Here is a 14,817-nt window from a genome sequence, read left to right as displayed (position 1 = left end):
CCTTCACAAGGCTCATAGCACAGAAGACTGCTGTTTTTCCCCACAGATCATCTTTAAGAGACACAGGCTAAACACCTGGCCCTGAGTATAGCAACTAAACCACACCCTGAGACCCACAAAGACAACTGCAAAACCTACTGCCTGATCATCTGACTTCTCAGTAGCTGCTTTTTATCTTCCTCCTATTTTCCTCTGTGTACCTTCATGATGTTCAAATTCATCCATGCAGTGAAACATGCAGAGGAAGACTAAGACATGTAATGGTTATGGATATTTGAAGAGTAGTGTAACCTGAGAGACCTTAAGGACTGTAGCTAACCTTGCCAGAAACGTAGCTCACGGTTAATCACAATTAACTACTACCCAAGTTAGATTTCAAAAGGCTTTCCCCCACCCCACTTGAGACAGGCTTTAAAACTGTAAGTTTCAATGAGCTCTCAATTTAATTGACATACGTATTTTTCACTAGCCTGCTCTGCAGAATTTAATAAATACAAATCTGGTACCTGTGTCTTCACTCCTGGTGTCATTGGCGTAGCAAAGTTGTTCAAGTCCCAGATATAGATTTCAGACTCATTAGCACCAGAGGCTACCAGATTAGTCTGTAAGACACAGTAATAGACATTAAGAGTATTTTCAGCACCAGCTTTCACAGTCTTAGCTGCTGGGAGGCATCAGATCCGCAGGACTCTGTCAACTTGCCCTGTCAGCTCAGGATATAGCTTTTGGCTCACACAGAGCAGCTTAGGAAAAAAGGCAAGGTTTTTTGAGACTGCAGGTAAGATTGAGTTAATTAAAAAACATCCACACACTACACTAGACTGGCATGCTAAGACCAAGATTCGTGGAGTGCTCCTCCAGAGCTCAGCAAACACTCAGGAAGGGGCTGCAGGGACACAGCCACACGGGCAAGGGGAAAGGGGTGACACTTGTAGGAAGGGGCAGAGGAGGAAGCTGCGCTGAAGCTTTGCACCACAGAGCCTTGCTCCAGACAGAGCGTGGCATTTGTGCCTCTGGTGGACAGCACCCTGCTCGCAGTGAGCACAACCACCCAGGGCACTCCTGCACCTGGGACGCAAAAGTCCAGGCAGGGTGACATGAGCCAAGGGCACCAAGCGCCCTTTGACCACATGTCGTGGCTGATGACAAGCGAGTCCTGACTTCATAACAGGCAGAAAGGGAAAAGGAGCAACTCAGAGCAGATACAATGGACACAGGGCAGCCTTGCTGAAAGCAAGAGGGCAGGGACAGAAGTGTTATTTAGGGAACGAATTCAACTCAGTTCTCACACAGCTGGTGGGGACCAGGAAAAACCACACTGTATCTAGAGGGAAGTAAATGGTCATTAGTGATGTGGGAAAGCTTGTTGGGTTTGAGAGCCCTTCTGCTAAAAAGGCCACGTGGCTGTGTTTTGCTGTCTTCTCTTTCCAAGCAACAATACTTAGAAGTCTTGAAGATGGATCCTACCTAATCCCCAGAGGAGATACCCGGAATCTGATTTCTCCATAAGTATGAGTGAGAGCACATAATTACTTCCTGTGTGAGGAGAACAATACTGGCACAGTGCACAGAAGCTAAAAAAGGAGACTGGCTAAAGACACTACAGAAGGCCACCTCTACTTCATACATAAGCTGAGCTAAAAAGACTCCCTGAATTGGCAATGCAAACCGACAAAGGGAAGGAATGAAGCAGACACCTCAAATGCTTTCATACCCCATCCTGACACCAGTAACAGGAAAGGATTTCCCTACTAAATACAAACAAGACACTCAAACACTAAATTTAGTTCATGCTTTTCATGGGAGGGGAAGCAACAGAAACATTTTTAGGTTACAAGTGAAGACAGGCCACTCCTCTATAATGGTATGTTATGAAGAACAGCAGAAAACCAACCTGGAACATGTTGACATCGAGGGCTCTTACTGGTCCCGTGTGCTTGTCTTTCTGGGCAATTATTACTTCGGTGTCTCCATCTATGATTTTGGCTGGGTCGTACAGGATGACATTTCCATTTTCACCCCCAGCAATCAGGACTCCAGAGACTCTCTCCCCCGAGGTCATGCTGTGTGGGCCCCAGATCAGCTTGTGGTACCTGTAAGGCACAGAGGACCCCACAGTCTACAGCCATCTACCACCAGCTCCCCACAAAAGGATGAATCCCCTTTTTGCTCACCCCAGCTAAAGACTCTGCTGCAAACAGACAGAGCAGGCATGTCAGAGAAAAGCACTGCCTGCATTTCTCCTTAAGGATGAGTCTCTGTATTTACAACTCCTTCCTCAGAAAGACATGTCCCATTCTGCTCCTTAACAAGACCCAGGTCACAGCAGGAACAACCAATTACCTGAAAACTGATAACATCTCTAATCTCCTGGCTGCAAAAACAAGTAAGTGCACCCAGCTGAATATGATTTTGAGCTCACCTTTGCAAAACAATAAGAGTACTCAAAGTAAGGACTGTAAGCCCATCCAACTGCAGCCTGGAGAAAAACTTCTGCTATTTGCCAACAGCTTCACATAAGAGGGGAAAAAAAAAAAAAAAGGTGGAACTAGAAAAATTCTACATCCCTTCCCATATCTGTGCTTTTGGATGTGCAAGCATTTCATCTGCCACACCAGGGGCTCAGCAAGTGGTTTGCTCACATCACAGACACATCTCTTGGACCACAGTCTATTTTCCAGGCTAAATCACAAGGAACTAAACACACTTTCAGAAATTAAGAATTTCTGCACCACTGTGTCCCTCTGTAAATACCCAAATTTCCTTCATCTCAGTGAACTTGCTACATAAGCAAAACAGCATTCCTGTGCATTTAGCCATGCAAGGAATTCATTTCTTCCAATAAAATGACATAGTTACCCATCAGCTCTTATGCAAGCAGAAAGCAAACCCACATAGACCGGAAGGTGGCAAGGAGCTACTTTAGCATTCACTGTATTATTATTAATCTCTTTGTTATCTCTGGGAAGTCTTCAAGTAATTTCTTTTAATCACAGCAACTTCAGCAGGATAAAATACATCCTGCAGGAAGCTACACAAAGAGCATATGCTGGGTGAGAAATACTGTAACAGCCAAGTGCTGAGTCTCTTACTGTTCAGATTACAGTGGGGGTTCCCCAAAGAATGATGCTACAAAAGGAAATTGGCCTGTGATATCAGAGAGTCTCATTCCCTGGGTATGATTTTTATACTTCTGCACCTAACCATGAAAGTTGATGAGAAATGAAGCGACTGACAGGGCTGTCCAGGCACCACCAGCAAGACTGAACAAGACTTCAGATAATCCAAAATGAAGGCAGAAAACAGTAAGAAACAAAAAAGCTGAGTCAACTGTTCAACTACCTTCTTCTTGCTCTTTGCTCTTTCCAAGATAAAGTATGGTTCTACGAGAGCAGTGCAAAACTTTCCTTGGAAAGGATTTATCTTCTGTGGGTCTAATCATCAGGATATTTTCACTTGCTGCAAACCAAAATAAAGCCTGATGTATACACTGCTATCTTATCTTAAAGAAAAAGACAAACAAACAACCCTCGACCTCCTTTGTAATGCATTTTCTGGGGCAAAGTCAAATTCTTATGTTGCTCATCAAGGGAGGTACTTTCACAGGAGTGCTGCATCCTGGCTATAAGGAGGGTTCTTTGAAATTCAGTAAACAAGTAACAAGCCTCGAAGAATCTCAGTCATAGTTAAAACAAGGAAGAGCAATGAAATTCTAAAAGATCAAACACCTAATCCTGCTCCGAGCAGGTCAGTAGGACATGTTAACATCAGCTTTGCCCACAGTGCAGGGCATTAAACAGACTGTGGATGTTTCACCTACAGGGAGCAGTAGGCACTGGACCGGCTGCCAAAGAGCTGCCACAAGAGCTGCTGAGATGGAAATTGGATGCTCTGATGCTAACAATGTCTCTCTGGATAAGCATACAGTAAGGAACTAAGCACTAAAGTGGAGCTGTACAGTCAAACTTGGCTTCCCAGCTGTGAGAATACACACAACATAACCCGATTTAGTTATGTTACAGGAGCCTCCCTGAAATGCCTAAATACAAACAGGATGGGGCAACAGGAAAAGGCAGCACTGCATTTTCACAATTTCACGTTCTCTTGTGAATCCCAGATACTCCACATACGCACTCAAACCTTCCAGCCAATGTCAGATATTTTAGGTTTATGTCCGAGCATGACCTGCTTGCAACCCTTTGCAGTCCAAGCTCACTGCCCTACAACATCAGTGGCACTAGTGTGCCTTCATCTTTCAGTGCTGAACTTCTGCTCCTCTCCTCAACAAATGCAGACATACCACATGAAGCGACCTGTCCACACATACCATGTACAACAGTTTCACAGATGTTACTTTTCCCTTACAACACTGCCTACCTGTGGGAGGAGGAGAATGTGGCACAGGTCTTCATATCCAGTGAAGGATCTGATAAGTCCAACTCAAATATTTCTAGAGAAGCACTTGTGCTGAAGGTGGCATCCAGCTGCTGAGCTGATGTACCTGCGAGGAAGCACGACTGGCAGTGAGAAAGCCACTGCACAAAGCACTGACTGCAAAAGCAGCACAAGGAGGGACATAAAAGCAACATCCTTGCAAAAAGGACCCCAAGACGTGGTTCAGGTTTCTGTTATTTAGATGCAGTGCTACATAACTCTTCTTCCCGTGGTTCACCCTTCAGGTGTTTCTTAACCTATATCAGCAGAGAAAGCTTTGGGCAAATACCTCTCTCTCCCTGATGATGCACAGAAAATGATTAAAGTTACAAACAAGCCACAGGTGACCAGCAGTTAGGATTGCTGTCACCTTCCCCTGGAAGAAGGAGGAGGATGGCTTGCTGCCACTTGCAGAATGCAAAGCATGTTTTCATGCTGGCACAACTGGAGAACTCTACTCAAGACACCACAACCTATACCCTGCTCCAGTCTCCAGGACACAAAGTAACTTCTACAACTTTCAATTAGGGCCACTTAATGGCAGCTACTGCACATAGCCAGAGGTTTGTCAGGCCATGCTTCCCAAAAACTCACCTGTGGCCAGGTAAATGGGGTGCTGCTGGGCAGGGCTCCATGCCTGCATGGCAGTACGATCTACTTCCTTCAGCTTCATTTTGCTAAAAAATAAAGACCAAGAAAGGTGATGCTTAAACGGAGCATGGTGAGGTTGCACTGCCACAGAATCAGCTGCTGCACCAGGACTTGGCAGGAGCTGCCAGAGGGACTGTTCTCCTAAAGATATCCCACGGACAGGCACTTCAGCCATCCTCTCCAGAGCACACCCAGGGGGGAGGGGAGGAACAACTCCCCGTCGGCAGAGTAACATCGACACGCAGGGGAAAGCGATGGTTGCTGGACATAACACAGGAAAACGTGGGGCAAACCCTCAACTGCTGCGAAAACCCCTCTTCCAGCAGCACCAAGGGATCCACCACCCTACAGCAGCTCTCTGCCTTGACCCACCAAACAAACCTGCTACCGAGAAGACCCTCCCTGGACGCCCTGCCGCCAAACACCCTCAAGCAGCCCATTTTTGGGTCTTATTTCAACACCCCCTCACCCTCGGGACTGGCACCCAGGCCCCGCTTCCCACAGGAGCCGAAAGGGAAAAGGAGCGGAAAGCCGCGGTTCCCCCCGTGCCCGGCTCACCCCCGCGTCCCCGGCGCTCAGGCGCTCCCGGACCGCTCCAACGTGGCAGCCCCGGCACCGCCCCCCGGCCCACACCGCCTTCCGGGCGCGCCCCGCGCCTTCCGGGCGGCGGCGCCGGGGACGCGCCTTCCCGCGGCGGGAAGCGCCGGGAAGGGCCCGTGTGGTGGTGGCGGTGGGTGGTGGTGATGTGTGTGTGTGTATGGATAGGGATGTGCAGCCGCCTCCTTCCTCGGGGTTGTCCGCCGCGTCTCTCGGGGCAGGCGCAGCCATGGGCCCTGGGGGAGAGGGAGACAGGAGTTAGGGGATCTAGAGGAGCCGGAGGGAGCGGGGGGGCGACGAGAAAGGGGGGAGCGGCGGCAGCGCGGGGGCTGCGGTGCCGCCTGTCCTCAGCTCCAGGGCAGTAATCATGGCGTGCTCATGATGTGAACAGCAGTGAGGCTCATCATCGGACAAGGGCGGGACGGGGGGCACAGCCCGAGGGAGAGACCAGCCGGCATCCACGGCCGGGGGGGGCGGCAGCGCCGGACCCACCTCTCGAGGCAGCTGAGGCGCAGCAGTGCTGCCGCTCCCCGCCGCCGGGCTCCGCGGCCGCTGCGTGGGCACACGGTGTGGCCGGGGCGGGCGCAGCCCAGGCCGGACTGCGCTGCCCTGCAAGCACCGCGGCACAACGGGAATGGCGGGTGGGCGTCCGGCCCCGCTATGTATATATAGGGGTGAGGAGCGCCGCTCCCATTGGCCCCGAGGATCGCCGCTCGTCACTGGCTGCCCCCGCCGAGGCCGCCGCTTCCGGTTGGCTCCCTTCCCTTCCCGGTCCCGCCCTCCGGACCGCGGGGGCGCCGCCGCGTCCAATGGGACGGCGGTCCGCCGGCGCCGCCAGCCAATGGTGGAGGGGGCGGGCCGGGCGCGCGGGGCGGTGGCGGCCAACGGGCGGGCCAGCGCGGGGTGCGGGCGCGGCGGCGGCGAGCGCCGGTTCCGCCATGACGCGGAGCTGTTCCGCGCTGGGCTGCACCGCACGCGACAGCGCGCGGAGCCGCGAGCGCGGCGTCTCCTTCCACCAGTGAGCGAGCGCCCCCTGCGCCAAGGCCCCGCTTCCCGCGCTTCCCTCCATCCCTCCCTCCATCCCTGTCTCTCCGTCTGCCGCAGGTTCCCGGTGGACGCCGCGCAGCGCCGCGCGTGGATCCGCGCCGTGAACCGCGTGGACCCGCAGAGCCGGCGGCCGTGGCGGCCCGGCCCCGGCGCCATCCTCTGCTCCCGACACTTCGCCGAGGGGGACTTCGAGCGCTTCGGGCTGCGGCGGAAGCTGCGGCGGGGGGCCGTGCCCTCCCGCTTCCTGCCCCCGGTGCGGTGCGGGCGGTACCGGCCGCGCTCCCCGCGCCCCCTCCCCGCGGGGTGTCCCCGTGTGCCGTGACCTTCCCTCTCCCTCCCCCGCCAGGAGCCGCCGGGCGCCGGCCGGAGGAGGAGGAGGAGGAGCAGGACCCCCGTGCGGACGCTGAAGCAGCCGCTGCGCGGCCCCCCCGGCGGGGACCACAACTACAGCCTGCGGGGCCGCCCCACGGACACCCCGCGCACCGTGGCGAGCCTCCTCAGGATGCTGGTGAAGAAGCGGCAGCTTCCTGAGGAAATCGTGAGTTTGCTGCGGGCGCAGTTTTCAGGTACTGCAAGGGACGCTTGCTGAGGTAGACAGAGCGTGTGCTCGCTCCCTCAGCCCGGTTTTGTGTCTTTCCTTGACTTTATGGTGCTGGTAATCCCCGACTGTTAGGCTCCTAGGACCTCCTAGCTTTGTGGTTTGCAGCCACCAATCCTACAGAGAATTAAAGTCTCCTCCAAAAATCCAGTTGCTTGAGGCTGGCTGCAGTGTTCAGGTCAGACCTGTAACCAAGGCTGTTAAATCAAACTGTGCCACCATTCAGTTGTCACATGACTCAAGAATAGAGTGTATTTAACTAGGAAAACCTTGTCTTTTGTGCTGCCCAGAAGTGGGTTCCGTTAACACTGATGATCTAACCCGAAGAAGCCATTTCAAATCACAGAGTTCAGCTGTAAGGTGCTGGCTTCTTTCTTGCTATGTCAGTTTTTAAGCAGCACCCATGTGTGAGATTCACAGTCTTTACTCAAAACTGCAGAACGACACCAGACTTCAGGACCGAGTGGTTCCAGAGGCCACCCCATTGCCTTGTGTTCTGCAGTGTATTTGTGTCACGCATCCCTCTGTTATGAGCCCTTTATTTGCTTCACTAAAGCTGATCTCTTCTGATTTCTTTTCGAGCAGATTTGCCTTTCGAGCTGCACAGCTGGAGGCAGATGGCAGAATACTCACCAGAAATGAGGCAATTTGCCTGTATTCTCCACCTCTACCATATTAAGGCCTATGATTATCTGCGGAAGATTTTTCCCCTCCCTCATCCCTGCAGCCTGACAAAGCAAGTTTTTACTCATTCCTTCATTCTGAATGTATTTCCAGGTACTCGTGTAGGAATAGGTGGAACAGATCTGTCCCAAAGAGCAGTAATTCAATGGTAGTAATTTTCCCTGCTTTGTTTTTAGTAACAGGAGCAGAGTGGAAAGCAGATGTCAAGGATAGCCCTCAGAGAGCTGGAATGTGTTCCTGCATGTGGGACACAGCATAAGAATAACACACCTGCACTGTGTCCCAGGCTGCTTAGCAGAATTTACTACCTGAAGTGCTGTCAGACCTGTCAACAAGAGGTTGTAACGACAGACAAAACAAAGGCTGAAGGAACTGTCCCCCTGCAGGTTTAGAGCCTCAGACTCCTGCAGGGCAGCTGGAGGATGCCCACGGGATACACACGTTGTCTCTGCCAGCCTGTGGGGGTTTTACACAGCTTCCTCCAAGGAATCTTCTCACAGGGGTGGCAGGAGATAGTGGATAGGTACAGTGTATTGGGAAGAGTAGCATTCCACATGGACTGCTGAGGGGTTCACATCTTCCAAACTGGATTGCAGTGTCCAGTGTGGAGAAAGCCAGTTGGGAAGGAGAGCAGACAAGTGTTGCTGGCCCTGTACATAGCCTGATTTGCACTTCTGTGGTGTAATTTTTTTTCCCCCTGTTATCATGAGATCTTATACAAGGTGCTTGGCTTCCCATCACTAGGATGTGAGAAAACAAACTCACGCTATTAAGAGAGGCAGGGCTGCCAGTTTTACACTCTGTCAGCCTGCTCTGCAGTTCAGGCATGGCTGACCACATCCTGAGGGGTAAAAGGTGCTGACTGTTGCTGCAGCTTTCTCAGAATCTCGTCTCAGAATCACATCCTCTTTTATTTTCCAGTTGGCTATCTAATAACGAGGCTGCTGCAGGCTTCAGCAATGACATTTTTCTCCGGCTTCAGGAAAAGGTGGAGAGAGGGGATCAGGCCTACTGCTACTGTGCTGTGATGGTACAAGACATGTCCCTGCAGAAGCAGCAAGAGTGGGACCCACAGACCAGGCGCCTGACAGGCTTTGTTGACCTGGGAGCAGGCATCCTTGATGCTGATGAGGCTCCGCTGGCCTCAGAAGCGATAATCCTCATGGCAGTCGGCATCTCCAGTCCCTGGACAGCTCCACTGGGCTACTTCTTTGTGAACAGCATGACCGGCCGCTTGCTCGCTCAGCTCTTTCATCAGACCATCAGTAAGCTGAATAACATTGGGATCACGGTCCTGGCTGTGACATCAGGTGCCTCTGCTTGCGGTGCTGAGACCGCCAGAGCTTTGGGGATCAGGATGGATCCCGAAAGGATTCGGTGCACTTTCCATCATCCGCCTGGTTCTGCTCACAGCATCACATACTTCTTTGATGTTTGTCACGCGCTTCAGCTGATAAGGAATGCTCTGCAGTGCTTCCAGAAAGTAGAGTGGCTCAGTGACACCATGTGGTGGCAGCATGTGGTGGAGCTGGCAGCTCTGCAGGAGCAGAGGGTGTTGGAGCCATGCAGTCCAGGCTCAGGCAGATCCGGGAGCAAAGAGAGTTACCACCTGAAGGTCAACTTTGCTACACTGTTGTTCAGCGAAGGTGTTGCCGATGCCCTAGAACACCTCCAGAAGCTGGGCCTGGCCTCATTTCAGAACTGCAGTGGCACTGTCAAGTTTGTGCGTTTGATGAGCTCTCTGCGCGATGTATTTTGTGGCAGAGGTCCCTATGGAAAGGGACTGAAGGTGCCTTTGCTGGCTGGAAATTACACCAAAATAAGCAACCTCTTCAATGAGGCCAAGAGCTTCTTTGTCACCTTAACAGACTCTGTGGGGAGATACATTATTAAGAGCAAACGCAAACTAGGATTTCTGAGTCTCTTGCTCAATGCTGAAAGCCTGAAGTGGCTTTACTCCAACTACATGTGTCCAGAAGGCACTCCTTCCCACCACCTCCAGACCTATGCCTTCAGCCTGGACCCACTGGAGCTGTTTCTCAGGGCCCTCCAGCAGGCCTGTGGCACCAGTGGGAGCCCCACCTGCACTGTGTTCCAGGCTGCTTATCACAAACTGCTGGCCAGCTGCAGCCTGTCACCAGGCTCACCACACGGCAGTGGCTCAGGCAACGTGAGCTCCTTGGACTTATCCCTGTCTCATAGCAGAGATCTGACCCTGGGCAGCATTCGTGCTCAGTATAACCCAGCTCGTGGGAGGGCACTGGCAACAGAGTACCCCTTCTGTGCAGGCCTCCTTTTGCACAGCTCCGCGCTGAGTAACGCGCTGACGGACCTGTCGCTCCGCGCATGGAGCGTCACCTGTGCCGCCGGCTTCGTGGCTGAGCAGTTGGCCTGGGACTTGCAATGCGAGGCTTGTCTCGCTTCCCTCTTTGACTCAGATGAGAGCAGGCTGAGGTGCAGGTCAGTGCTCTACGTAAAAAAGTTAGGCAGAGTGAGTCTGCCCTCGGCAAGCGTGCACCGCGTAGCAAGCATTTCGGAACGAGTCCTAAAGCGGTACGGCAGCGTAGGGGATGGCAACAAAAATACCAAGCTGTGGCATTCGTCTCTGGAACAGAAAGTCTTCCAGGAGCTTCTGGGAGAAAGGCCCCTCTTCCCCACCCTCACAAACCATTTATTTGATGGGGAGTTGAGCATCAACAACCACTACACAGTTTTACTAAAGAAAATAACAAGATGTTACTTAAACATGAGAAAAAACCCTGCGCAACACCTGAACTTGAAATACCCTCGTGGAAGGCACAGATTGAAAAGACATTTATTTCCATCACCACTGGGTAGCTGTCAGTCAAGCTGTACTCACATGGGGTCATGAGTACTCTGCTGTTCCAAGGATGGCTGTGCCCTGCTGAGGCTCAGTGGTGGCTGGATCTAGGCAACACGTGTCTTCCCATGATTCGGCCACCAAAACTGGTATTAAGTGGTGATGCGCTGGGCCACGGCAAAGCACCCGATCGGAGTCTGACTAAGCAAATCAAGGAGGTTTATCTGATCCTGCAAAGCAGCCACACACTTCATGAAACTTGTGTGGCAGGTCAGGATGAGCAACAGTTGCTTGAGGTGCCTGAGACAGTGGTAGGAGACACTGCAGTGTCCCCTGGAGGTGCTGGGTGGTTCCGTGCTGTGAGCACTCTTGCCAGGAGAAAACTGATGCATATTCCATGTGGCTGGGAGAGATCACGTGTGTTGGCAGTTTGATTTCACCAAAACAGATCTGCTTTATAAAAGCCACAGGCAAGAAAGCCTGAAGAGCTTTTACCTTAAAAGCAAAATAAAGACGTGAAAAGAAAGCAGCACTCAAGTTGTACCTGGGTGTGCTGTAGCAGGGTGAGTGCTTCAGGTCCCATTTCGTGGCCCCATCAGCTCACCTACGCAAACTCAACTGTGTCCCTGCAGCCCAGGGCACAAGGGAGTCTCCTTTTGATGTTTCCACTGATGACTTGAGTCATAGCTTTGATGCCACCAAGTAGGACAGGCTTCTTCAGTTAAATCATTTCCATGGCAATTGAAACTGCCTCCAGTGCTTTACAAGGAATAACAAAGTTTGGCATGACTGCTACTAAATGGCATCCCTTTACCGTGCAGAACAGCAACTGCATCCATAGAGACAGAAGGCAACTAATTCCCACCAAACTTGTTGTTCAGTTACTTTCAAGCTTCATGATGGAGATGGGATGAAAAATGGTGATCCACCATGTCCTAGGGCAGGAATAATAATTAAAGGTGCCATTCTGCCTACCAGTGACTTGACAAAACTGTCCCTGGTTGGTTCGGGTTCTTCCTCCTCTCCTTAGTCCTAATCACACACCGTGGGAGCAGAACAGCTGCACTCAATTCCTCAAGCTCTGCTTTGAGAGCTGCAGCACCACAGAACTTCATGCAATCACTGCTGGGAGGAACAATCCAAAACCTTTAGACTGTTCTTTTCCACTCCAATTACCTATGCAAAAAGCTGTTTTGAAGCCATCAGTGTCATGGAGCCAATTCCAGCTACAACATATTTTGCAGAAAACTATTTCCCTCATATATATATATATATTTAGGACAAGTGGAAAAATGCTGCCAAAATCCCAGTGGTAGATTGGTTGCAATCATATATTGTTGTAACACTCAGATTGCCTACACCTCCAGCCCCAATATGAGTAGTTATGGACTGGGATTGCTGTGCATGACAATACACCAGTAACCAAGGGATATTTATCTCTGGTAGGAGTTGGTCTCATGCTGAAAATGCAAGTCAGTACTTGCATCAGAAGTGGACCTAGTATTAAAAATTTATTTTGATATTTCAGTGAAAAACCTTGTGTATTTGTCAGTGCTGAAGAAAAGGAGTGCAAAAAAAATCGTATTTACAGAATAGTATAAATGTTTATTTTTTGTGATTTATCTGACTGTTTTATTTGTACAATATAGAAAAGTGTATTTTTTGAATAGGTCTTGTAAATATAAATTTAATTTTTCTACTTTCGGATGTAAACAGAACTATAAAATGAACCCTTGCCCCATTCCCAATTATTTTTATTTAACTGGATGAACTGGATGACTGTAAATCTTGTCCAGCAGTTTGATGCAAATGGCTAAGGAAGTACAAAAACCAATTCATACACTCTACACCAGGGAGAGAGGAAACCAAGCTTAATATTTGAGAAAGCTTGTTCAAAACAAAATAGAAGAACTAAGAGCATTTGATTGCACCTTCAAAGTCTTTACAAGCAAAATATTCTCCAGCAATGCCATCATACATAATTACAACTGTAATCTAAATTTCACAAGTGCTTTTGCACACTGTATATAAATACACATCACAAAAGGTGCAATTTAGAGTAGGACACGGAATATATACAAAATTAACATGGACTGAAGTCTAAACAAAAGGCATATTGCAATCTGTTCGAAAAATAACGTAAGTAGGTATTACTTTATTCACTTACACTAATTTACATTTATACAAATCTTACTGGACATACTATATTAGGTCACTAGAAGTAAACAGAATATCCGCACTATCTACAGGTAAAGTTACTGCACTGATTTTTTTAGTAAATCCAAGTCCTAATCATGAGAAAAATGGCATTTACTTACACAAGAGGAGGATTCCCTTTTCAGAGATATGCACAAATATACTTGTTATTGATGCTCAGGGAGATGTTAATGGCAGACAGAGCCCTTCAGACAGTGACTGGCAGGCCAAGCCCTGTCTGCAACAGCCACTCAGTGGGCCCAGCACTGCTGCTGGATGCTTCCCAGGCCCTTTCATGCCTCCAAGGCATTTTGAGGAGGCACTGGTCAAGGGCCTTCTGCTCAGTGCACAGGGCTGTGAGGTGAAGCATCCTCCCATCCTATTGCCTTCACACACATAGGCACATATCTCTGCTGCTGGTTTGCCTAGGCCCTACTTTTCCCCAGCCTGGCCCCGCTAGAAAACCTGGAGAAAGAGCTCTGCTGCATTTCTCTGTATTTACAGTTTTAATAGAAGGAATACAAAATACATTTTGGAAAAACATAGCTAGTTCAGGCTGCAGTGAGACAGGTAATAAAAACGCCTGTGATTAAACATGGTTAATGGATGTTCACGATAGGTAAGTAACCTACCAGGTTAATTTTGCAAATGTGTTCCACTATCAAAAATGTGATTTGAGATTGCCTGTAACAAATACTGAAAAAAATCCCCTGCCTTAGTCTATACCCAGCTATAGCTGATTGCCCCCCATTTAGTGTAAAAGGATCTGTGTGTCTGTTTTTGTAGCAATCCTGATTCTGTGCTAGTATATTCTCTGATCACAGCTCTCACAATTATTCTCAACAACTCTAAAAAAGCCCTTATGCCAAGAAAATTGCCAAGGTACAGAGAAGCAGCATCCTGAAGACTCACAGCCAGGCTGAACATGATCCATACCTGCATTTGCAAGTCGATTCAGATGCAGATTGTCATCTCCCATGACTTCAGCTTCTCAGGCTTAAACAACTTCCAGGGCTACAGCTTGATCCTAGAAAACACAACGGACTGCACAGCCCTACTTCCAGTGAGGGATTAGGCTGCTGCAGGCCTCTGAAAAACCAATCTTCACCTAAGCAACAGCATCCACCTGCTGCACACTCAGGTAACACTATGCTGGGCAGACAGTTTGGCATCGTGGCATTGCTGCCACATGGCATCACTTCTGAGAACAGGCCACTGTCTTAGCCTTCAAGTTCCAGCTTAAGAAACACCTGAGCTCTCAGCCACATTCCTATCAAAAATTCCCATTAATTCCATTTGCCTCTAAACTCCTTGGGCCCCACTCCAGCCAGATTCTCCACAACTTGCTCAATGCTAAATCTGCAAGCAACCCCTCTGTATTATTGCCTAGGTATTTCACAGTGCTCCGTGCACTAAAGGAACATGCTGCATCACGTCCTAAATACAAGTACTACCTTCCATTTGAATGCTCATTTTTACATATTTCCTTTCAGAAGTATCTTGGATACACTGGTACCTCCTTATTACAGGTCTGTCACCAAAAGCATGACCCAGCTGTTGACATCATCTGTGTTTTCCTGTATGCACAGAGTGATGCCAATTCATACACCGTAAATAATATATATTATAATAATTTATATATGCCCTTCAGACAATTATTCTGGGGAAAGGGGAGAACACATCTAATTTTAAGAAATCCAGGGTAAAAGCTGTACATTGGGAAGAAAAATTGACCTTTAGGCATTGTCTTAAGTAGAAGAGGATTTAGCTAAGATTTAAAAGGCTCTAC

The 14,817-nt window shown here is 49.5% G+C and overlaps 2 protein-coding genes across 13 annotated transcripts in view; one reads left to right on the top strand and one right to left on the bottom strand.

Moving 5' to 3' along the window:
• Positions 1 to 5,749, bottom strand: part of SEC31A (SEC31 homolog A, COPII coat complex component) — a 41,551-nt gene extending 35,802 nt beyond the window's left edge. For 10 of the 12 annotated variants that reach the window (XM_032685240.1, XM_032685241.1, XM_032685243.1 and 7 more), the window contains exons 1-5: positions 5,644 to 5,749; positions 5,029 to 5,111; positions 4,378 to 4,501; positions 1,895 to 2,093; positions 507 to 602 (exon numbers count right to left, since the gene is read on the bottom strand). In XM_032685240.1, coding sequence (XP_032541131.1) covers positions 507 to 602; positions 1,895 to 2,093; positions 4,378 to 4,501; positions 5,029 to 5,107 — 498 coding nt within the window. In that variant the 5' untranslated portion in view covers positions 5,108 to 5,111; positions 5,644 to 5,749. Of the gene's footprint in view, positions 1 to 506; positions 603 to 1,894; positions 2,094 to 4,377; positions 4,502 to 5,028; positions 5,112 to 5,554 lie in introns of all 12 variants that reach the window. The other 2 variants (XM_032685250.1, XM_032685252.1) reach the window with 1 other exon arrangement.
• An 866-nt stretch (positions 5,750 to 6,615) lies between these two features.
• Positions 6,616 to 14,665, top strand: THAP9 (THAP domain containing 9). Its single transcript, XM_032685255.1, has 5 exons — positions 6,616 to 6,700; positions 6,787 to 6,982; positions 7,076 to 7,295; positions 7,913 to 8,063; positions 8,933 to 14,665. Exons 1-5 carry the CDS (start codon positions 6,621 to 6,623, stop codon positions 10,881 to 10,883), a joined length of 2,598 nt encoding a protein of 865 aa, XP_032541146.1. The 5' UTR covers positions 6,616 to 6,620; the 3' UTR covers positions 10,884 to 14,665.
• The last annotated feature ends 152 nt before the right edge of the window (positions 14,666 to 14,817 follow it).

This window comes from Chiroxiphia lanceolata, chromosome 4 (genome assembly GCF_009829145.1).
Source record: "Chiroxiphia lanceolata isolate bChiLan1 chromosome 4, bChiLan1.pri, whole genome shotgun sequence".
NCBI lineage: Eukaryota > Metazoa > Chordata > Aves > Passeriformes > Pipridae > Chiroxiphia > Chiroxiphia lanceolata.
This window is presented reverse-complemented; position numbering and strand designations above follow the sequence as displayed.